A 25,063-nucleotide genomic window follows, 5' to 3' on the forward strand; every position below is an offset into this window, starting at 1 on the left:
TCACAGCGACAAATCCGTGTGCCGCCCGCCACTTTGAGCTTTTTCTTTATTTCAGTAACCGCCGCATTTATACGTTTTTCTTCTTCTAGTAACCTTCGATTTAATTCAGCTTCTCCGTTATTTTCCTAAAACAATGGGCATCTTGTCTGGTTTTCGTTAAAAAACCGCTCCAACCCGCTTCTATGTTTAGTCAAGACAATTCATATGTACTTGTATAAAATGGTGGCAATAGATTATATACATGTTTGAGTCCATGCGTATGTATGACTATTTTTGGAACAACAAAATTATAATAATCAAATCCCCTTTTGGAACTGTGTTTGCCACTTGTTCGCTTTTCTTGTTATAGGAATGACTGCTGAAGCTGAAGCATGCTGCAGAGCGAAAGATTGGAGCCGAAAGCCTCAAGACTAATGTTGTCAACTTGTCATGTCTTTGCCGAGAATCTATCGAGGAGCTATAATTGGCTGTAGAGAGTAGAGATGACGGATTAGCTCGCCTTTTCTTTTTCTCACGTGCTAGCCTCTTATGTTGGTCTGTAAAACCATGTAAGTGTTCCTTATTTTGGCTGCGCTCTGCATTGTGGGGTCTCTTTCATTTGCAGGATTTGTAAGACATAGGAAATAAAAAGAAAAAAAGACAAAAAAAAATTGAGTGGCATATCATCTTGGATACTACAAGAATAGTAGTATGAGTGTTTGATTGTGCATAAGAAAACATTGAATTCTTCACACATGGTTGGAGCGAATGAAAATTTTCCTATGGAATTAGTACAAATGAATTCTAAGAAAAATTCCTATGGGTTGTAATCGTACAAATCAAACAAGGCATGCAAGAAAAAAAAATCTTAGGATTAGAATCCTTCTAAAGTCCTAGAAATCATTTTAATCAAAAAGACCTGATAGTGCTACACTACATGAATCAGGTAATTTGCCGTCAGCACAGCTCTTTGCCGTCAACCTTTTGTCAAGACAGACGACAAAGAGCAAACTGTGTTTTTGCCATGTAGTGCATGTGTCAAAGACTACTAGGTTTCAGATTGCGGGCATGCGCATCATTTTTTTTTGTAAAGTTCACTTTCTTTCCATTTTCTCTTCACATTTCCACTTATAATCAATTGTATATTTCTAGTTTCAAAAGTAATGGAAAGGGGAAAGGCTGGTTTTGGAAAAATATAACACGACACTAAATTCAGTTTCCCTTTTCTCATTCATTCAATCAACTGTAGTCCATTATTGTGTTTTTCATACTTAAAATTGTTAGTACTTAGTTTTGATTATTAATGTTAAAATATGGTACCAGTAGCTTTAATTGCGTTCCTATACCAGACATGGAATTCCCAATTTTTTATTATGACTTCTTCACAGGAGTAAATTGTGTTGCAATATTTGTAAGTGCAAACAAGAAAATGGTACGTCTATGCTTTAATCGGCTTAAGTGCAAATAAGAAAACGATTCGTCTATGCCATACCTAGCTGAGATTTTGTTAAGCTACAATCGATTCCAAAAAGTGAACTTCATTTTACTAAAAAGCGCATTTTTCTCACTTCCGAAAAAGGTACATGATGCACTTTCCATGAAATAAAGTTGCACTTTTCAATATCAATTGGGACTCGACAAAATCTGAAGGGATTGAATTTTGCAAAATCAGTAAAAATAACTTAGGGCATTGAGTGGTCACTTAGAAATAAATTTTCACATTGAACTCGAAACCATGATATGTACATGCCAACAAGAAGTATGAAATCAAGGCACACACTCGCACATGGTAAAATCAAATTCATAATACCTCGAGTTTCTAGTACAAGACCAAGGCTGAAGCCGTGGTACCTCTGGACTTGGCTCCTCGACCATGAGGAAGGTTCCGTTGTACGTTAAAGGTATAATGTGCATATTAAGTTTTTTTTTGAGGTATAATGTGCATAGTAAGTTACCCAAGCCTCCGTCAACCGCTAGGCGACATCGCCATATTTGGCATGTAAGTGACATGACATCTATACCAATATAAAACCATGTAATCTAACAAATCTCAGCCATTAAACCATGTAATCTAACGACTCAGCCTGCTTCAATGGTGAGTGCTCAACACATTTAGCATGCAGTTAATATCATATCAAATATCGATTCGATCACTAATCACATAAGTAAACAAATAATTTCATACCTAACATATGCATATCATCAATATAATGCCTAATATCAACGTGCATTGCAAGTACGAATTTACTAGTTATCAGCAAAAACAAGTAGTAGAAGAAACGTTTGGTCATGCGATTTTTGTATTTCAAGATAAACATATCACCTCACTATAACTCTTGGACTATACATAATTCATGTGAAACACAATTAACATGAAGCGCAAAATACTTGAAATTACGTGGAAAGGCCATATATTCTTCTTTGCCCGAGGTATTTGCCAAGCATCAAAATGTTGCACTTCGGCATCAGAAATTCGGAGAGGTGGGCCAGCCCTTACGCCCTATATATAGACCCGGATTCCACCGCCCCAACCATCAAACCCTCTCCCTCCTCTACTCCCCCCGAACCAGCGCCATCACATCTTCTCTTCTCTTCGTCCGTTGCTCCCGTTGAAGCCCAGGCACCTTCTTGCTTTCTCCCACCGCTTCTTCGGTCTCTCTCCCTGTGTCGGCCCGCGCTCTCGTCATGACGAACCACGCCGCCTTTGCTGCCGAGGACGCGGTCACCGCCGTGGCGGCGCCGGTGCAGCCGGGTCGCCATTTCGCGTCGTTCCCGCCGCGGAGGGCCCGCGACTGCAGGAAGGCCGCCCTGGGCCGCATGGATCTCGCCACCTCGGGGGTGCTGATGGCCGGGTCTCTGCTGGACTCGATGAAGGCCTCCTCGCCCCGCCACGCCATGCCCCCCGCCGGCGCCGACCACGAGGAGTGGATCGTAAGTTTCTTTCACATGGCAGCTGCTTTTCTTTCGTTCCCACCCTCCCTCCCTCTCTCAGCCGATGATTGAGGAATCTTTGCCTGAATCGCAGGAGAAGCACCCGTCAGCATTGGAGTGGTTCGAGGGCGTGCTCGCGGCGGCCGAGGGGAAGCAGATCGTCATGTTCCTCGACTACGACGGCACCCTTTCGCCGATCGTCCAGGACCCCGACCGCGCCGTCATGACCGAGGAGGTCAGTCTCCTTCCTCCCTCGTCCCATGTCTTGTGACGCGATCGAAGCAGAGCATGCTCTGTTCACAGAGGTTCCCTTTGCACTGCCCTGTTCTTAATTTTCTCTTTGATTGACGCAGATGAGGGATGCGGTGAGGGGCGTCGCGCAGCATTTCCCGACGGCCATCGTGAGTGGGAGATGCAGAGACAAGGTACATTCCAGCGCCAACATATCCTCTAGTGCTACTTTCTTGGTTCCTTGCTGCTGCTGCTGCTGCTGCAGCCGTTGCATTTTTGTTGTTGTTGCTTTCTTGGTGCTGTAAAAGAAGCCTAGTCTTGCACCTCACACCACGGCTCCAGCAGCGTGCACCGTAAACGGAATCTTCCAGGTTCCCTTTTGTAATTATTTGGCCGTGATTTTCACCGTCCACATGACATGGCATGCATGCCGCATTTGGTTGCGGCCGTGAACCTAGACGCTATACACACAACAGTACATGCAAAGAGGCACAGCGAGCGTTTTTATGAGCGTTTTCTCGCACTACTAGTACTTCCGCCCACAGAAAGAGGCACAGCGATCGTTTTCATGAGCGTTTCCTCGCAGTAGTACTTCTCTCCTTCCCCCTTCCCCTTTGCCCGGTTACCTCTTCACCTACGTACAAAAGAAACAAAAGAGCACTGTATTTGTATTTATGGTGCAATATGTACGCAGGTGTTCAACTTTGTGAAACTGGAGGAGCTGTACTACGCTGGGAGCCACGGCATGGACATCAAGGGCCCCACCAAAGTGTCTAACCACAAGGCAAAGGTTAGTTAAGTTAGTCGACATCTCCCTTTCTCCGAATTTTCTTCCTCACTTATTCTCTCTCTCTCTCTCTCTCTCTACAGTCCTCGTGAAAGAGACTTTTCATTGGCCCTAATTTTTTGTTTGCTGTAATTAAGTCGCTTGCGAGCTGCGTGATTGAGTGGTTGTTGGGTTTGTCTACGCAGGCTGACGAGGTTCTGTGCCAGCCGGCGACCGAGTTCTTGCCTGTCATTCAGGAGGTAGGCATGCACGACCTCACCCTGTCTTTCACCAGTGAGAGATTAATTAAACTACGTACCTGAGAAATAATATTCCTAATCAACGAGTACTAATCTTGGTGTACTTTTCTTCTCGCCATCAAGTCCACTACTGCTACTAGAATGTAAACGATTTGCTGACAAGTGTGGTCCGGATCGATTAATTTGCAGGTGTATGAGAAGCTGACGGCGAAGATGGAGTCCATCCCGGGGGCCATGGTGGAGAACAACAAGTTTTGCCTCTCGGTGCACTTCCGCTGCGTCGAGGAGGCGGAATGGGATGCTCTGGGCAGGGAGGTGAAGGCAGTGCTGGACGACTACCCGAAACTCTGCCTCACCAAGGGGAGAAAGGTCCTCGAGATCCGGCCCTCCATCGAGTGGAACAAGGGACACGCTCTCAAGTTCTTGCTCAAGTCTCTCGGTGAGTTCTTGCACGGCACCTCACAATGAAAATCGACGGGGCAGCCCGTTGTTTTGTTTTGGAAAAGAAAAACACAGCACATAGTACAAATGCATAAATGTTGATGCTGCTTCATACATGTCTTGTTAGGTACTTGCTTCATAAATATTCACAATAGATTTTTGGATGGTTTTTCCTTTGCAGGCTATGCGGGGCGCAGCGACGTTTTCCCGATATACATCGGGGATGACCGCACAGATGAGGATGCATTCAAGGTACAGTACGCGCTGCACCTGTACTCTTTTGCGCTGATGCGCTCTATCGATCCAGTCCGATGAACTGAGCCCTTTTTTGCAATAAATAAAAAAAAATCAAAATAGGTGCTGCGCAACATGGGACAAGGCATCGGGATCCTTGTGACCAAGTTTCCGAAGGACACAAGCGCATCCTACTCTCTGCGTGAGCCTGCTGAGGTACACAATAATACTCCACTATATGTATGTATATATGCATTTATATGGAATGTATAATAGCTGCATGCCTATTTTTGTATAGTCATTTTATGCTTCTAAAGTTAGCACGGCTAGCTACCTACCTACCTAAAGCAACTACCATATATTGTGGTCACTGTTGCAGTAGTAGGGATAGCTAGCAGTAGGTGTATGAAATATTAGGCGTGTCACTTTTCTTCTAATAAACATGGGTTTTGAGTTTGACATGAAATTTGTTTTCATATGTGTAACCTGGCTTGGTCATGTTATGCAGGTAAAGGAGTTCCTGCGCAAGCTGGTGAAGAGCAACGGGACAAAGAAGGGGTAATTCATCGATCAACAGCCCTCTAGCTCTAACTCAACATGGAGATCGAGCAACCTATATAGCTAGTGCATCAAGTCTAGCTTGTTCCTTCCTGGACTTGATGGTGTCTTTGGCGTTTGATTTTAGTAGAACAATGCATGCATGCGTGTTGGGATCCATGTATAAGATCCAGATCGAGCAGTGACCCCTGCCCTGCTAGGCCTTGGCTTTGAAGGTTTCTATTACTGTATCCTTCTCGCAAGGTCTTGTAATTAGCCTTCCGTTATTAGCTATGACAGAAATGGGAGTGACAAAGTAGCCCTCCCTTTTCTCACCCCGCACTGTAAAATTGTTCTCGCTTGCTTCCTTCCTTCCTTCCTCGTTAGCTTGTGATGATGTGATCTCTTTTGACAAGTACTCCCTCTGTCCCATAATATAAAAGCGTTTTTTACACTACACTAATGTCAAAAACGCTCTTATATTATAGGACGGAGGGAGTAGCTAGTTAAGATATTGCTATGCTAGTTGTCACTGCTCTGCTGTTGGTGGGAAAAGAAAATACGGCATGCAATCAAGGGAGAACTTAAAAACAATATGGCATGCGATCGAGTCTCTGTTGCGAAGTGCACAGTGCATGCATATGGGTATGCACAGACGGATTTGCCAACAGTTCGTAAATGCATGGACCGTTCGTGTATGCATGTGTGAGAAGTCAGAACTACCACCAAGGCCGGCCGGCCGGCCGGCCTGCTTGCTTGCCCCTGTACGGCCAAGCCTGCCTGCGCCTTCAGATCAATGCATGGCATGGCACTGCACGCTGGTAGCGTAGTAAATTTCGGAGACCGATTACCGAGAAGACGGATCGAGTAGTGCATGCGATGCCATTGCTACTCCTCCTTCTCGATCCAGGAAGAGAGATCTGGCTGGTCTGTGGGCGGGGAAAGCTGATGCTGCTATGCATGCATGCATGGATGGACGGACGCGTCATCAATGGGGTGGCGCCAAAACGTTGCCATCGAAAAGGGCCTGTCCGCTGGGTCAGCAGTGGGTACTCCTACTACTTGGATCGCACCATTTCTCCACGGGCTCCCATGGGTATAAACGGAAGGATCCCACATGGTGGGCGATGACGGAGCTCTCACCGATCGAGCTCTGCGTCTGTGCCTCTCTGCTTCTGCTTGGACCACCCATGCATATGCATGGCGACGAGGCCGGTAGCTTTCCTGGCTCGTTGAATTAATGCGCGCGCGTCGAGCACGACGAAGATCGCAGCGGAAACAATGCGCCGATGCCGATGCCGATGCCGATGCCGACATGCAGCTAGCTAGGTGCGTGCGCGACCACCGCTCCGTCCCACGGCAGGGAGCGCGGTAGGGCTGGCTAGCTAGCTCCTCCCTCTGTGGAGTCCGGAGTCGCCTTTTCCGGGGGCGCACATGTTCCCCCTGACGGCCAACGGACCGAGGCCTCCCCCTGCCCTGCACGCACCAGCGGCTAGCGTGCGTCTCATTAACTACGGCGTATCGGCCGGTGCAGCCTGCGCTCCAGCAGTCCCTGCGCCCATGCTTCCGTCGATCTCGGTCGGTCGTAGCATCGAATCACGTGTCACGACCAAGAATACTCTACTCCTCCTCGGATCACACAATACGGCCACACACATGCATGCATGATGCATCACCTTCACCTACCTGGCTGCGATTAAACATGCACTCCTTTGTTTAATTGATCTTGCAACCACACGTATAATTTGACGTCGATCGGCTGTGATTCGATCCTCGCTGGATCGATCTCCGGACTGCAAGTTGCGACGGCAGACAGGTGCAAGCCCCGATTATTATGTGCTCCTGTTCTTTACGGAGTGGAAACAGTAAGGGAACACCAAGCTACTCCCTTATATTCTCGCGCCCTTTTGACCCAAACGAGCTACTCCCTCTGTTCCGAATTACTTGTCGCGGGTATGGATATATCGACATGGAGGGCATCGCCACATTCATATATGGAGATTCTCCTTCCATATGCATGCTTGAGAATTTCTCCTTCCGATTTCGTCGAAATTTCTCGCCCGGACGTGACTTGGACACACACCTACGTACAGCAGCCGGTGCTGATGCTGATGCCTTTGCCGTTGCATGTGATGGGGGTGAATCGGCATCAGAGAACCAACATGAATAGGAAATAATAAAGCGACCGATCAAAGGCATGGTGTGGGGGTAGCTAGCCAAGCTAACCAAGCACAACCACCCGTGCCTCTGGACCAGAAGCAAGCATCGCCTAGCCGGCCACACAACGTAGCACAAGCCCTCTTTATGGCAGCCTAGCTTGTACTCGAAATGCTCCATCCATGCCTTAACGTGCAAGAACACTGCACTAGCGGACAACGGCGCCACTATGTGTAAAGCGGTTGTAGCAAGTGCCCCATTGCAAAAACTGGTCAGGCAGGCCACGAGTTGGACTCCACTTGACTGTTCATGCATTTGGACACCGTAAAGTTTATATTCTTGGTCCCCAGAAACTGTGCTTTCATGAAAATGTCGTCCCCGCGAGTGACACAAAATTTGCAACTTCATTTACTTGGTAAATATACGTCGATGATTTTTCTGCATGCACCTACCAATGGTTTATAAGTGGGGGACCTGATCTAATTGGTTGCCACCTTTGGTCGATCGTCGTGCCATGCGTGGAAAGACACATGGTGACCCATGCTTTGGCGCCCAAAAGAACAAATTAACTGCGTGCCCTAGCTAGCTTGCATGCATAAACAAGGAACCGACACACACTCGCCGGGTTGGAATAATTGGAGGCATAAGAGGAAGGGAACGCTTGGGAGCCAACCACTTAACCTCAAATCTGTGGGGAAAGCAAGGTCGCTTTCCCCTGATATAACAAATGATTGGTGTACATGCGTGATGGATCGATCTATCTAGGCTGCAAACGCATAATATATTGTTGAACTGAGCGCCACTTGTGGTGAATCGGTGAATCTTCCTCTTCTTTATGTGTCTGGATGGAACCCTAATATTTAAGCATGTCACGAATCAGGGCTACAAGGGGCGATCACATGCTGGTCACATTCGCGAGGCAGCGAGTGTTAAAAGGAGCTCTCCTCCTCTTCTTAGGTCCAAAGCGATGACAAGACCGTGCACATGATCGCCAAGTTGCACCAGTACTGGCTTTGCTAGATAGATGGATAGCTTTATGTTTTTATCGATCGCTGCGTGCGTGGTGCAAGGTGGTGCGTGGTGGTCCTGTCCTGGGTAGTACGTAGCTAGCTCGAGCGCGCGCGGCGGCCGCCGTGGTCTCGTGCGTGCGTGGGTTCGCCGGCGGGTCACGGGGCCAGCGAGTGGCCACGGCGGAAAGGGCAAAATATACGGAGGAAAGACGAGTAAAGTGGGGAGAAAACTAGTGTGCCATCTTGATTTTTTCAGAAAGGAGACGGCCAAAGCGAAGAGGCTATGCATGGCCGCCGGGTGGCTGGCCGCTATGCATACGCATGGCTGTACGTATCAGCGTCACAGGATTGAGCAAGATTGCACGCGAGATCCGGCAGCGTTTATTACGTAAATTATTGGTGCTTTGCACTTTGCTTGCTGGAGCTGAACTGTGTCCGGAATTAAACTTCATGGCACACAGTATCATATCAACAGCCCAGCTAAAATAAAAGGTATGGTATCATACGACGGGATTTCTTGCAATACAATTTAACCAGCAACTTACATAGTAGTAAATGAATTGGACACGAATAACGCGCGACCGTTACCCCTAATCGCTGCAACGCGATGTCGCATGGCTCTCCACGCAACCGCAACTATTCGCGCTGGAACGATCGAAGGCACGGTCGCACGTCATCCCGCTGAACCCCATCAAGTTTTTCTTTAGTTTTTCTGATAAAAACACACACCCTTTATTTAAACTTCCACAACATCGTCAACACAAAATATGTGCATGGGCTACTAGCCCCGTGGCCAGAGCACGGTGGCATCTCATAGCAGACGCGTGTTCAAGCCTTGGCTCAAGCGTTGTATATCACATTCCCCTCTTAGTTAAAAAGCCTAACTAACCAAACATGGTGTCCTACAGGAAGGGATGTTCACACCCTTGCCAAATTGTATGCTTCAAAATTATTGGCGCTTTGCACGTTGCTTGCTCGAGGTGAACTGTGTCTGGAACTGAACTTCTGGCACACAATATCATATCAACAGCCCAGCTAAAAAGAAGGTATGGTATCAACGGTGAGATGTCTTGCAATACAATTTAAACAACAACTTGCATAGTAGTAAATGAATTGGACGCGCATAACGCGCGACCGTTACCCCTAATTGTCGCAATGCGATGTCACAAGGCTCTCCACACAACCGCAACCGTTTGCGCTGGAACGATCAAGGCACGGCCACACGTCATCCCGCTGAACCCCCTCAAGTTTTCCTTTTCTTTGTATGATACAAAACAGCCCTTTATTTAAACTTCCACAACATCGTTAATACAAAATATGTGCATGGGCTACTAGCTCCGTGGCCAGAGCGCGGCGGCGTCTCATAGCCGACGCGTGTTTAAGCCTTGGCTCGAGCGTTGTATATCACATTCCCTTCTTAGTTAAAAAGCCTAACTAACCAAACATGGCGTCCTATAGGAAGGGATGTTGACACCATCTTCAAATTGTATGCTTCAAAATTATTGGCGCTTTGTACTTTGCTTGCTGGAGGTGAACTGTGTCTGGAACTGAACTTCTTGGCACATAGTACCGTATCAACAGCCCAGCTAAAAATGGTATGGTATCAACATCGAGATTTCTTGATACAATTTAACCAGCAACTTATATAGTCGTAAATGAATTGGACGCGCATAGCACGCGACCGTTACCCATCACGGTAGGGCAATGTCGCAAGACTCTCCATGCAACCGCAACCGTTCACGCTTGAACGCACATCATCCGGCTGAACCCATCGAGTTTTCCTTTTTTCTGTTGAGAAAAACACACCTGTTTATTTAAACTTCCACAATGTCATCAGTACACAATTAGTGGATGGACTCCTAGCTAGCCTCGTGGCCAGAGCATGGTAGCGTCCAGCGACGGAGCTATGTGGTGAGCTGGGGGGGCCGTGGCCCCCCAGCCTTGTAGATATTCCTGAAGAATTTTTTATTTGAAGGACTTAGATTAGGAAAAAAATAGCGTTTGGCCCCCCCAACTCTTCATTTTTTGCGTTTGGCCCCCCCAATGTTTTCTGTATAGCTCCGCCACTGGTAGCGCGTCTCATTCCATGTGCTAAGTACACAAGCAGTAAAACCACCTCTTCCACATGGACTCCTCATCGACGCAAACTAGTTCTAAATCCCAATAGTCCAAAGGTGAATGGCATCGTGAGTTCAAAATTTATTTTGGACGATTTGCAAGTTCTAGGAGCAAATATGATCTTTAAGCCTTTCCTTCCACTTCCATCAATATGTACGGATACACTAGGGGAAGGGATTATGGCGTCTCTAGTCTTAAGCTTTTCAATATGTGAGGACCGTGTTAATCACTACACCAATGATACTAAAAGCAAGCATTCTTCTCCGGCTGACGTAATGACGCCTCACTACTACCTACAAAAAAACGGAGTTCAAGGCACCCTCATGGGAGGGTCTTAAAAATGCTTATGAACAGCTCTTCCCTTCTTGACTTAGTTTTGCTCTCCTTGGTTTCAAGTATACTAAGCATGATCCTATTTGCGAGTCCAACAAGTCTAATATTCGTTTAGTTTTCGTCTGAGGGAAATTGGTAGCCCTTATCTAGCTACGACGTTAAATTCTATTCTATTTCATTTTGATGTCATTATGAGGAAATGCCTAGGCGGGCGAAATTCAAGATCCAGAAGTGGATTGCTTTTCAGAAGAAGAAGAAGAAATATTAACAGTAAATGCTATGTGGTGCGAAGCCATGCATGTGTGATTTCTGATCATAGGGGCAGCGCTAGGTAGATAATTTTGTGTGGTATTATTCCAGCTTGCCTGGTTAACCAACACATGGATGTACTCCGAAGTTCATGCTGATCATGTGGATCAAAAGTTCAACCCATTGAGAGGATACAATCTCCGATCAATATTCCTTGTCGCTGCTTTAGTGCAACTTTATACTAGTACTCCATGTCATGGCTCGCATCAGTTTGATTATGCACAAGATTATATACTCGATTCCGGTCAGTTCGTGTTAATCTTGACCGGGACTGGTGCAGTTTATGCAAGCATTGCCTTTATCCGATGGATGCGTGTCCAGGGCCGAATCAAATCGACACTCAGTATGGTAACAGAACGAATGGACCGTGTATCATCTTGGCTGCTTTAGGAGCTGGCATTGTCACTGTCTGGCTATCGGCACCAGCGTAGTTGGGACTTGGGCTAGAGAACCTATCCGTGGAGTCACCCGGCCGGACCCCTACACAGATTCTGCACACTGCACCTAGCTGCATAATTACCGACATGGAGTGACCTCGTAAAGGTTATGCTGTTCCGGTTCCCCTTGTTGGCAATGATAACAGAGTTTGCCAAGATCCCAAGGGAACGTCAGATTGCTCGGCCGAAGTGTCGACACCTTTTTTTTTTTGAGGGGTCAGCGTCGACACCTTGACCTGAGGGATCTTTGCAAGTGGCCGAACATAGACTCAGAAATGATGCACGTCTATGTTTTTCCTTTCCTTAATGGATGGCGAATTGTTTTTTCTAAGAACTGGAAGGAGAGTTGACACGCGGCTCAGTTGCTTCTTTTCTTTAGTTCTTTTGTGAGAAATTCTTCTTTTCATTAGTCTTTTTTTCAAGGGAAGCTTTTTTTTGAGCGATTTTTTTAATAAAACAATTGGGCATTCTTTTTTTTGAGGGGCATGGCATTCTTTTCTTGTTAGTGGAAAAAAAGGTTCGGTCGCTTCTGTATTGTCCGCTGGCCAAAAGGCCCATACCAGCTCAGAATGCACGCGTGTACTTGTTGAGAGGCTTGAATGGGGAGCTTTTATTGGACGCGATGCACGACTATATCTCGCTTATAGTGAGTTATACGATATGCTCGCCAGAAGCTTTCTCCTCTGCACTACAGTATTTGTGTCGACCCATTTTTGCACATTCGGTCGCTCACTCCGTCGATGGTTGCATTCGCTCTGGTTTTCTTCGCGTCTTTCTTCATTTTTTTCTTTCTTCGGTTTTCTTTGTTTCGTCACCGGTTTTCTTTGTTTCTCACCGTTTTTGTACATTTCTTTCTCGGTTTTCACTGCTTTTTCTTTCTTCTTTTTTTGGTTTTTGTTTGTTTCTAGGTTTTCTCTGGTTTCTTGTATTTTATTTACTGGTTTGTTTTCTTGTTATATTTTTCCTTTTCTTCTTATCTCTGGTTTTCTTTGCTTCTTTGTTTGGTTTTCTTTTCTATTTTCCGTTTTCTTTGCTTCTTTGTTTTCTTTTCTTTACTTTTTTCTTAAACACTCTAAATTTTCCGTATATATCAACAACATTTTTCAATACATGTTTAAGATTTTTTAAATACATGACTAACATTTATTTTCAAATATATGTTTTCATGTCTATTGCTTCCGTACACATTGTAATGTTTTGTTATACATATAATTTTTTATTGAGGTATAACATTTTTATATACACGATTAACAATTTTTCAATATATGTTTTGGATGTCTACTTTTTTTGCAGACGTTCTACATATTTCTTATACATCTAAAATATTTTTTATACACATTTAACAATTTTAGCACATGTTTAAAATTTTCAAATACATGATTAATATATTTTTTCAAATATATATTTTGTACACATTGTACATTTTTGTGTACATCTATAATAGTTTTTTTAATACATATTTGATATTTTCCATATAGATGATTAACATTTTTGCATTATATGTTTTGATGTCTACTTTTTTAATACACATTGTACATTTTTCTTATACATCCGAAACATTTTTATATACATGTTTAACATTTTTCAAACTACATGATTAACATATTTTTTTCAAATATATGTTTGGATGTCTATTGTTTTCGTACACATTGTACATTTTGTATACATCTAAAATATTTTTATATAGATTGAATATTTTTCATATACTTGGTTAACATTTTTCAAAATATGTTTTGATGTCTACTTTTTTAATACACATTTAATATTTTTGAATACATGATTAACATTTTTGTAGAAACATATGTTTTGATGTCTATTGTTTTCATACACATTGTTCATTTCTGGTATACATCTAAATCAATTTTTTAATACGGGTTTAATATTTTTCATATTGCTAATTAACATCTTTCCAAATATAGGTTTTGATGCTACCCATCACACAACATGGAGCACCCGCAACCACACCCCATCACTTTTCATGCATCACCTACCCCATCGATGCCGCATCGACCTTCCGCACCTCCCTACCACGCCAAATGCTTCCATCGCCGGGGTGAAACGAAAGCGGCAGGGCAACCATGCCGTGCATGGAGTCAGGCCCCTTCTGACTGCGGGCGCCATTCTTCCTCCCGCGTACAGCGGTGCTGTCTCACGGGCCGGCTCGAGGATGGGTGCCTCCTCCACCCCCTCCATCGAATGGGCGAAATCACAAGACAAGGCCTCGAGGAAGGGCAAGGCTCTGGCGGCTCGACAACGGATGCCTCCTCCACCCAATCTGGCGGCCCATGTACCCCGCATTCCCTTAAACTCCACATGCGTCCACAATATGTTTGAGCAAACACCGAAGAGGTAAAATTTCTCCCCTTTCTACCGGTGTGTGCCAAATTGGGTTCATTTGATGTGTGTTTCACCCTTTGGATTGTGTATCTACGACTTGCATACCTTTCATGCATCATATGCGGATTGTTGGAGGAGAACGAGGTGAACATCATGAATGCTCCACTTGGCACATTCGATTCTGCCATGGAAGCCGACGTCAAAGCCGAGGTGGAAGAGGAGGATGACGACAATAATGATGTAGAAGAGGTTGAGGAGAAGGGGTTCGATGCTACCCAAGGAAGATTTGGAAAATGAAGCAACAATTACATAGAGATGGATGATTTTTGTTTGGTGAGATTTTGTAAGTGTGTGTCACTTGATGAAGTTGCCACCGATGTTCAACCAGCAAAAAATATTGGCAATTCATTGAGGACAAGTATCATAAGCTCATGGACGTCACATCTTCATGTTCATTGAAATCACTCGAAGGCCATTGGGATGTGAAAAAAACAATGTGCCCGTTGGAGTGGTTGCTTGGAGCAAGTGTGGAATGCATGGTTTGTGATTGATGACTATGTGAGTTTTTTGTCATTTTGTTGTACACATTTGTGATCTTATTTGCTTTGATGACAAGTTGAACTCACACAATTGTCTCTTTTCTAAATATAAGATCGCATTGCGCATGAAAGGTTTAAGAAAATATGGATCACATTGCGCATATAGGTTCACATTAAGCATTCGTTTTCCAACATTGTTGGAACTTGCTTAAAGGAGGTGAGAAAATGGATGTTGAGGGATCAAGAAGCTCGACGAAAGAAAGGTGCACTGGTTAAATTGGAAGACGATGATGATAGTGATGATGCACTAAAGGGAGGACGAAACAAGGGAGAGCTCGATGAAAGAAAGTTGTAGAAAGATAGTGTGAAGAGGTCGGTCGAGGCCTCTAGCTTGAGAGAGAAAATTAGTACAATGGTGAAGTTAAAGGAAACCATGATGTAGAAACATTTGTAAACCAAGGTGACCTTGGACGAGAAGAAGAACCAACAAAAGGAGGCAAACTAGGAGGGAGGATGTTCTTTCGAAGAGCGCAAGATCGCTCTTGAGGAGCAAAAGAGGAAGGGCAACAAGATCACCGAGGAGGACTGTGTTGGGGAACATAGCATGCAATTTCAAAAAAATTCCTACGCTCATGCAAGATCTATCTAGGAGATGCATAGCAACGAGAGGGTGAGAGTGTGTCAACGTACCCTCGTAGACCGAAAGCGGAAGCGTTTGACAATGCAGTTGATGTAGTCCAACTTCTTCTAGATCCGATCGATCAAGCACCGAACGTACGATACCTCTTAGTTCTGCACACGTTCAGCTCGATGATGTCCCTTGTCCTATTGATCCAGCAAAGGTGTCGAGGAAGAAGATGAGTTCCGTCAGCACGACGGCATGGTGACGGTGATGGTGAAGTGATCCGCGCAGGGCTTCGCCTAAGCACTACGAAGATATGACCGGAGGCGTAAACTATGGAGGGGGCGCCGCACACAGCTAACAATTGTTGGTCTATGTTCTAGGCGCCCCCTCCCCATGTATATATAGGTGGGAGGGGGAGGGGAGCAGCCATGGGGCGCCCCAAGTAGGAGGAATCCTACTTCGGGTCCTATCCCAATTTGCCCCCTTTCCTTATTACCGGAAGGGGGAAAAGGGAAGAGGGAAGGGAGGAAGGAAAGGGGGGGCCGAACCCCCTCTTCCTTCTCCTATTCGGCCTTCTGCCTAAAGGGGGGTGCCACCCCTTGCGGGCTGGTGTGCTCCCCTCTTATGGTCCATAAGGCCCATTATTCCTCCCGGGGGTTCCGGTAACCCCCCCGGTACTCCGATAAATACCCGATACTATCCGAAACACTTCCGGTGTCCGAATACTATCATCCTATATATCAAGGTTTACCTCTCGACCATTTCGAGACTCCTCGTCATGTCCATGATCTCATCCGGGACTCTGAACAACATTCGGTCACCAAATCACATAACTCATATAATACTAAATCGTCTTCGAACGTTAAGTGTGCGGACCCTACGGGTTCGAGAACTATGTAGACATGACCGAGACACCTCTCCGGTCAATAACCAACAACGGAACCTGGATGCTCATATTGGTTCCTACATATTCTACGAAGATCTTTATCGGTCAAACCATAATGACATCATACGTTATTACCTTTGTCAACGGTATGTTACTTGCTCGAGATTCGATCGTCGGTATCTTCATACCTACTTCAATCTCGTTATCGGCAAGTCTCTTTACTCGTTCTTTAATACATCATCCCGCAACTAACTCATTAGTCACTTTGCTTGCAAGGCTTCTTATGATGTGTATTACCGAGAGGGCCCAAAGATACCTCTCCGATACTCGGAGTGACAAATCATAATCTCGATCTATGCCAACCCAACAAACACCTTCGGAGATACCTGTAGAGCATCTTTATAATCACCCAGTTACGTTGTGACGTTTGATAGCACACAAGGTATTCCTCCGGTATTCGGGAGTTGCATAATCTCATAGCAAAGGAATATGTATATGACATGAAGAAAGAAATAACAATAAAACTGGACGATCATTATGCCAAGATAACGGATGGGTCTTGTCCATCACACCAGTCTCCTAATGATGTGATCACGTTCATCAAATGATAACACATGTCTATGGTTAGGAAACTTAACCATCTTTGATTAACGAGCTACTCTAGTAGAGGCTTACTAGGGACACAGTGTTCTGTCTATGTATCCACACATGTATCAAGTTTCCGGTTAATACAATTCTAGCATGACTAATAAACCTTTATCATGACATAAGGAAATATAAAATAACAACTTTATTATTGCCTCTAGGGAATATTTCCTTCAGTCTCCCACTTGCACTAGAGTCAATAATCTAGATTACATTGTAATGATTATAACACCCATGGAGTCTTGGTGCTGATTGATACGTCTCCATCGTATCTATAATTTTTGATTGTTGCATGCTATATTATATTCTGTTTTGGACATTATTGGGCTTTATTATACACTTTTATATTATTTTTGGGACTAACCTATTAACCGGAGGCCTAGCCCAGAATAGCTATTTTTTTGCCTATTTTAGAGTTTCACAGAAAAAGAATATCAAACGGAGTCCAAACAGAATGAAACCTTCGGGAACGTGATTTTCGGAACGAACGTGATCCAGAGGACTTGGACCCTACGTAAAGACATCAACCAGGAGGCCACGAGGTAGGGGGGCACGCCTACCCCCTGGGCGCGCCCTCCACCCTCGTGGGCCCCCTGTTGCTCCACCGACGTACTCCTTCCTCATATATATACCTACGTACCCCCGAACTACCAGATACAGAGCCAAAACCCTAATTCCACCGCCGTAACTTTATGTATCAACGAGATCCCATCTTGAGGCCTTTTCCGGAGCTCCGCTGGAGGGGGCATCGATCACGGAGGGCTTCTACATCAACACCATAGCCCCTCCGATGAAGTGTGAGTAGTTTTCCTCAGACCTTCGGGTCCATAGTTATTAGCTAGATGGCTTCTTCTCTTTTTGGATCTCAATACAAAGTTCTCCCCCTTTCTTGTGGAGATCTATTCGATGTAATCTTCTTTTGCGGTCTGTTTGTTGAGACCGATGAACTGTGGGTTTATGATCAAGTTTATCTATGAACAATATTTGAATCTTCTCTGAATTCTTTTATGTATGATTGGTTATCTTTGCAAGTCTCTTCGAATTATCAGTTTGGTTTGGCCTACTAGATTGATCTTTCTTGCAATGGGAGAAGTGCTTAGCTTTGGGTTCAATCTTGCGGTGTCCTTTCCCAGTGATTGTAGGGGCAGCAAGGCATGTATTGTATTGTTGCCATCGAGGATAACAAGATGGGCTTTATATCATATTGCATGAGTTTATCCCTCTACATCATGTCATCTTGCTTAAAGCGTTACTCTGTTCTTATGAACTTAATATTCTAGATGCATGCTGGATAGCGGTCGATGTGTGGAGTAATAGTAGTATATGCAGGCAGGAGTCGGTCTACTTGTCTCGGACGTGATGCCTATATACATGATCATACCTAGATATTCTCATAACTATGCTCAATTCTGTCAATTGCTCAACAGTAATTTGTTTACCCACCGTAAATACTTATGCTCTTGAGAGAAGCCACTAGTGAAACCTATGGCCCCGGGTCTATCTTCCATCATATTAATCTTCCAATACTTAGTTATTTGCTTTGCCATTTATTTTGCTTTGCATCTTTTATTTCTCTTTATCATAAAAATACCAAAAATATTATCTTATCATATCTCACTCTCGTAAGTGACCGTGTAGGGATTGACAACCCCTTATCGCGTTGGTTGCGAGGATTTATTTGTTTGTGTAGGTGCGAGGGACTCGTGCGTGGCCTCCTACTGGATTGATACCTTGGTTCTCAAAAACTGAGGGAAATACTTACGCTACTTTGATGCATCACCCTTTCCTCTTCAAGGGAAAACCAACGCAAGTGCTCAAGAGGTAGCAAGAAGGATTTCTGGCGCCGTTGTCAGGGAGGTTCGCGCAAGACAAGTCAAGATTTGGCTCCCAACAACGAGTCACTTGTGGCGCCATTGCAAGTCAAGACATACCAAGTACCCATCACAAACCCTTATCTCTTGCATTACATTATTTGCCATTTGCCTCTCGTTTTCCTCTCCCCACTTCACCCTTGCCGTTTTATTCGCCCTCTCTCTCTCCATCCTTCCTCTCTTTCTCTATTTGCCTCTTTTTGCCCGTCTCTTGTTTGCTCGTGTGTTGGATTGCTTGCTTGTCATGATGGCTCAAGATAATACTAAATTGTGTGACTTCACCAATACCAACAACAATGATTTCCTTAGCACTCCGATTGCTCCTCTTATCGATACTGAATCTTGTGAAATCAATGCTGCTTTGTTGAATCTTGTCATGAAAGATCAATTCACCGGCCTTCCTAGTGAAGATGCCGCTACCCATCTAAATAGCTTCGTTGAATTGTGTGATATGCAAAATAAGAAATATGTGGATAATGATATTGTTAAATTGAAGCTATTTCCTTTTTCGCTTAGAGATAGTGCTAAAGCTTGGTTTTCGTCTTTGCCTAAAAATAGTATTGATTCTTGGAATAAGTGCAAAGATGCTTTTATCTCTAAGTATTTTCCTCCCGCTAAGATCATCTCTCTTAGAAACGAAATTATGAATTTTAAGCAACTTGATCATGAACATGTTGCACAAGCTTGGGAGAGGATGAAATTAATGATACGTAATTGCCCTACACATGGCTTGAATTTGTGGATGATTATACAAAATTTTTATGCCGAATTGAATTTTGCTTCTAGAAATCTTTTAGATTCGGCCGCGGGAGGCACTTTTATGGAAATCACTTTAGGAGAAGCTACTAAACTCCTAGATAATATTATGGTTAATTATTCTCAATGGCACACTGAAAGATCTACTAATAAAAAAGTGCATGCGATAGAAGAAATTTAATGTTTTGAGTGGAAAGATGGATGGACTTATGAAATTATTTGCTAATAAAAGTGTTTCTTCTGATCCTAATGATATGCCTTTGTCTACTTTTATTGAGAATAATAATGAATCTATGGATGTGAATTTTGTTGGTAGGAATAATTTTGGTAACAACGCGTATAGAGGAAACTTTAATCCTAGGCCGTATCCTAGTAATTCCTCTAATAATTATGATAATTCCTACAACAATTCTTATGGAAATTATAATAAGATGCCCTCTGATTTTGAATCTAATATTAAAGAATTTATTACTTCGCAAAAGAATTTCAATGCTTTGATTGAAGAAAAAATGCTTAAGATTGATGAGTTGGCTAGGAACGTTGATAGAATTTCTCTTGATGTTGATTCTTTGAAACTTAGATCTATTCCACCTAAGCATGATATCAATGAGTCTCTCAAATCCATGAGAATTTCCATTGATGAGTGCAAAGAAAGAACCGCTAGGATGCGTGCTAAGAAAGATTGCTTTTATAAAAGTGTGTTCTTCTAGTTTCCATGATAATAAAGATGAAGATCTAAACGTTATTGATGTGTCCCCTATTAAATCTTTGTTTTGCAATATGAATCTTGATAATTATGGGACTGAATATGATCCACCTTTACCTAGACGACGTTCCAAGAATTTGGAGTCTTTAGATCTTGATGCTCAAATTGTTACAAGTAGGATTGAAGAAGTCAAAACTTTAAATATTAATGAACCCACTATTTTGGATTTCAAGGAATTTAATTATGATAATTTCTCTTTGATAGATTGTATTTCCTTGTTGCAATCCGTGCTAAATTCTCCTCATGCTTATAGTCAAAATAAAGCTTTCACTAAACATATCGTTGATGCTTTGATGCAATCTTATGAAGAAAAACTTGAGATGGAAGTTTCTATCCCTAGAAAACTTTATAATGAGTGGGAACCTACTATTAAAATTAAAATTAAAGATCAAGAATGCTATGCTTTGTGTGATTTGGGTGCTAGTGTTTCGACGATTCCAAAGACTTTGTGTGATTTGTTAGGTTTCCATGATTTTGATGATTGCTCTTTAAACTTACACCTTGCGGATTACACCATTAAGAAACCTATGGGAAGAATTAATGATATTATTATTGTTGCAAATAGGAACTATGTGCCCGTAGATTTTATTGTTCTTGATATCAATTGCAATCCTTCATGTCCTATTATTTTTGCTAGACCTTTCCTTAGAACGATTGGTGCAATTATTGATATGAAGGAAGGGAATATTAGATTCCAATTTACGTTAAGGAAAGGCATGGAACACTTCCCTAGAAAGAAAATTAAATTACCTTATGAATCTATTATGAGAGACACTTATGGATTGCCTACCAAAGATGGCAATACCTAGATCTATCCTTGCTTTTTATGCGCGTTAAACGATAGCGCTTGTTGGGAGGCAACCCAATTTTATTTTTTTCCTTGCTTTTTGCTCCTGTTTAGTAATAAATAATTTATCTAGCCTCTGTTTTGGTTGTGTTTTTTGTGTTTAATTAGTGTTTGTGACAAGTAGAACCATTGGGAAGACTTGGGAAAAGTCTTTTTAATCTTGCTGTAAAAAACAGAAACTTTAGTGCTCACGAGAATTGCTTCCATTTTTATTTGGAAAGTGATATTTAGTTAATTCTTTTTGAATATGATTAATAGATAAATTCCTCACGTCCATAAATTTATTTTAGAATTTTTGGGGTTACAGATCTTGCGTTAGCTACAGATTACTACAGACTGTTCTGTTTTTGACAGATTCTGTTTTTCGTGTGTTGTTTGCTTATTTTAATGAATCTATGGCTAGTAAAATAGTTTATAAACCATAGATAAGTTGGAATAAAGTAGGTTTAACACCAATACAAATAAATAATGAGTTCATTACAGTACCTTGAAGTGGTGTTTTGTTTTCTTTCGCTAACGGAGCTCACGAGATTTTCTAGTTTAAGTTTTTTGTTGTGAAGTTTTCAAGTTTTGGGTGAAAGATTTGATGGATTATGGAACAAGGAGTGGCAAGAGACTAAGATTGGGGATGCCCATGGCACCCCAAGATAATCTAAGTACACCTAAAAGCCAAAGCTTGGGGATGCCTCGGAAGGCATCCCCTCTTTCGTCTACTTCCATCGGTAACTTTACTTGGAGCTATATTTTTATTCACCACATGATATGTGTTTTGCTTGGAGCGTCTTGTATGATTTGAGTCTTTGCTTTTTAGTTTACCACAATCATCCTTTCTGTACACACCTTTTGACAGACACACACATGATTCGGAAATTATTATAATACTCTATGTGCTTCACTTATATCTTTTGAGTTATATAGCTTTTGCTCTAGTACTTCACTTATATCTTTTAGAGCACGGTGGTGGTTTTGTTTTATATAAACTATTATTCTCTCATGCTTCACTTAGATTATTTTGAGAGTCTTAAATAGCATGGTAATTTACTTAAATAATCCTAATATGCTAGGTATTCAAGACTAGTAAAAACTTTCTTATGAGTGTGTTGAATACTAAGAGAAGTTTGATGCTTGATGATTGTTTTGAGACATGGAGGTAGTGATATCAAAGTTGTGCTAGTTGAGTAGTTGTGAATTTGAAAAATACTTGTGTTGAAGTTTGCAAGTCCCGTATCATGCACGTATGGTAAACATTATGTAACAAATTTGAAACATGAGGTGTTCTTTGATTGTCTTCCTTATGAGTGGCGGTCGGGGACGAGCGATGGTCTTTTCCTCCAATCTATCCCCCTAGGAGCATGCGCATAGTGCTTGGTTTTTGATGACTTGTAGATTTTTGCAATAAGTATGTGAGTTCTTTATGACTAATGTTGAGTCCATGGATTATACGCACTCTCACCTTTCCATCATTGCTAGCCTCTTCGGTATCGTGCATTGCCCTTTCTCACATTGAGAGTTGGTGCAAACTTCGCCGGTGCATCCAAACCCCGTTATATGATAAACTTTTTCACACATAAACCTCCTTATATCTTCCTCAAATCAGCCACCATACCTACCTATTATGGCATTCCCATAGCCATTCCGAGATATATTGCCATGCAACTTTCCACCGTTCTGTTTATCATGACACGTTCATCATTGTCATATTGCTTTGCATGATCATGTAGTTGACATAGTATTTGTGGCAAAGCCACCATTCATAATCCTTTCATACATGTCACTCTTGGTTCATTGCATATCCCGGTACACCGCCGGAGGCATTCATATAGAGTCATACTTTGTTCTAGTATCGAGTTGTAATCATTGAGTTGTAAATAAATAGAAGTGTGATGATCATGATTTTCTAGAGTATTGTCCCAAGTGAGGAAAAAAAGGAGAAAGGCCATAAAAAAAAGAAGGCCCAAAAAAATGAGAGAAAAGAGAGAAGGGACAATGTTACTATCCTTTTTACCACACTTGTGCTTCAAAGTAGCACCATAATCTTCATGATAGAGAGTCTTTTGTTTTGTCACTTTCATATAATAGTGGGAAATTTTCATTATAGAACTTGGCTTGTATATTCCAACAATGGGCTTCCTCAAATGCCCTAGGTCTTCGTGAGCAAGAAAGTTGGGTGCACACCCACTTAGTTTCTTTTGTTGAGCTTTCATATATTTATAGCTCTAGTGCATCCGTTGCATGGCAATCCCTACTCCTTGCATTAACATAAATTGATGGGCATCTCCATAGCTCATTGATTAGCCTCGTTGATGTGAGACTTTCTCCCTTTTTTGTCCTCTCCACATAACCCCCATCATTATATTATATTCCACCCATAGTGCTATATCCATGGCTCATGCTCATGTATTGCGTGAAGGTTGAATTTTTTTGAGATTACTAAAGTATGAAACAATTGCTTGGCTTGTCATCGGGGTTGTGCATGATGAGAGCATTCTTGTGTGACGAAAATGGAGCATGACTACCTATATGATTTTGTAGGGATGAACTTTCTTTGGCCATGTTATTTTGAGAGGACATAATTGCTTAGTTAGTATGCTTGAAGTATTATTATTTTTATGTCAATATTGAACTTTTATCTTGAATCTTTCGGATCTGAATATTCATACCACAATTAAGAAGAATTGCATTGAAATTATGCCAAGTAGCATTCCACATCAAAAATTCTGTTTTTATCATTTACCTACTCGAGGACGAGCAGGAATTAAGCTTGGGGATGCTTGATTCGTCTCCAACGTATCTATAATTTTTTATTGTTCCATGCTATATTATATTCTGTTTTGGACATTATTGGGCTTTATTATACACTTTTATATTGTTTTTGGGACTAACCTATTAACCGGAGGCCCATCCCAGAATTGCTATTTTTTTTGCCTATTTCAGAGTTTCACAGAAAAAGAATATCAAACGAAGTCCAAACGGAATGAAACCTTCGGGAACGTGATTTTTGGAACGAACGTGATCCAGAGGACTTGGACCCTACATCAAGACATCAACCAGGAGGCCACGAGGTAGGGGGACGCGCCTACCCCCTGGGCGCGCCCTCCACCCTCGTGGGCCCCCTGTTGCTCCACCGACGTACTCCTTCCTCCTATATATACCTATGTACCCCCAAACTACTAGATACAGAGCCAAAACCCTAATTCCACCGCTGTAACTTTCTGTATGCACGAGATCCCATCTTGGGGCCTTTTCCGGAGCTCCACCGAAGGGGGCATTGATCACGGAGGGCTTCTACATCAACACCATAGCCCCTCCAATGAAGTGTGAGTAGTTTACCTCAGACCTTCGGGTCCATGGTTATTAGCTAGATGGCTTCTTCTCTCTTTTTGGATCTCAATACAAAGTTCTCCCCCTCTCTTATGGAGATCTATTTGATGTAATCTTTTGCGGTGTGTTTGTTGAGACCGATGAATTGTGGGTTTATGATCAAGTTTATCTATGAACAATATTTGAATCTTCTCTGAATTCTTTTATGTATGATTGATTATCTTTGCAAGTCTCTTCGAATTATTAGTTTGATTTGGCCTACTAGATTGATCTGTCTTGCAATGGGAGAAGTGCTTAGCTTTGGGTTCAATCTTGCGGGGTCCTTTCTTGCAATGGGCAGCAAGGCACGTATTGTATTGTTGCCATCGAGGATAACAAGATGGTGTTTATATCACATTGCATGAGTTTATTCCTCTACATCATGTCATCTTGCTTAAAGCGTTACTTTGTTCTTATGAACTTAATACTCTAGATGCATGCTGGATAGCGGTCGATGTGTGGAGTAATAGTAGTAGATGCAGGCAGGAGTCAGTCTACTTGTCTCGGACGTGATTCCTATATACATGATCATACCTAGATATTCTCATAACTATGCTCAATTCTGTCAATTGCTCAACAGTAATTTGTTTACCCATCATAAATACTTATGCTCTTGAGAGAAGCCACTAGTGAAACCTATGCCCCCCGGGTCTATCTTCCATCATATTAATCTTCTAATACTTAGTTA

At 42.7% G+C, this 25,063-nt stretch overlaps 1 protein-coding gene across 1 annotated transcript; it reads left to right on the forward strand.

Moving 5' to 3' along the window:
• The first annotated feature begins 2,518 nt into the window (after positions 1 to 2,518).
• Positions 2,519 to 5,714, forward strand: LOC125541219 (trehalose 6-phosphate phosphatase RA3). Its single transcript, XM_048704682.2, has 9 exons — positions 2,519 to 2,910; positions 3,005 to 3,145; positions 3,264 to 3,335; positions 3,836 to 3,931; positions 4,114 to 4,167; positions 4,357 to 4,606; positions 4,790 to 4,860; positions 4,966 to 5,058; positions 5,351 to 5,714. Exons 1-9 carry the CDS (start codon positions 2,665 to 2,667, stop codon positions 5,402 to 5,404), a joined length of 1,077 nt encoding a protein of 358 aa, XP_048560639.1. The 5' UTR covers positions 2,519 to 2,664; the 3' UTR covers positions 5,405 to 5,714.
• Positions 5,715 to 25,063: the final 19,349 nt, after the last annotated feature.

Source organism: Triticum urartu, chromosome 2A, assembly GCF_056163025.1.
Source record: "Triticum urartu cultivar PI428250 chromosome 2A, HENAU_Tu73, whole genome shotgun sequence".
In the NCBI taxonomy this organism is placed as follows: Eukaryota; Viridiplantae; Streptophyta; class Magnoliopsida; order Poales; family Poaceae; genus Triticum; species Triticum urartu.

Coding starts and splice junctions, on each gene's coding strand:
- LOC125541219 (XM_048704682.2), top strand. CDS start 2,665: ATGACGAACCACGCCGCCTTTGCTGCCGAGGACGCGGTCACCGCCGTG. Junction 3,932..4,113: donor TGTCTAACCACAAGGCAAAG/GTTAGTTAAGTT, acceptor TTGTCTACGCAG/GCTGACGAGGTTCTGTGCCA. Junction 5,059..5,350: donor CTCTGCGTGAGCCTGCTGAG/GTACACAATAAT, acceptor CATGTTATGCAG/GTAAAGGAGTTCCTGCGCAA.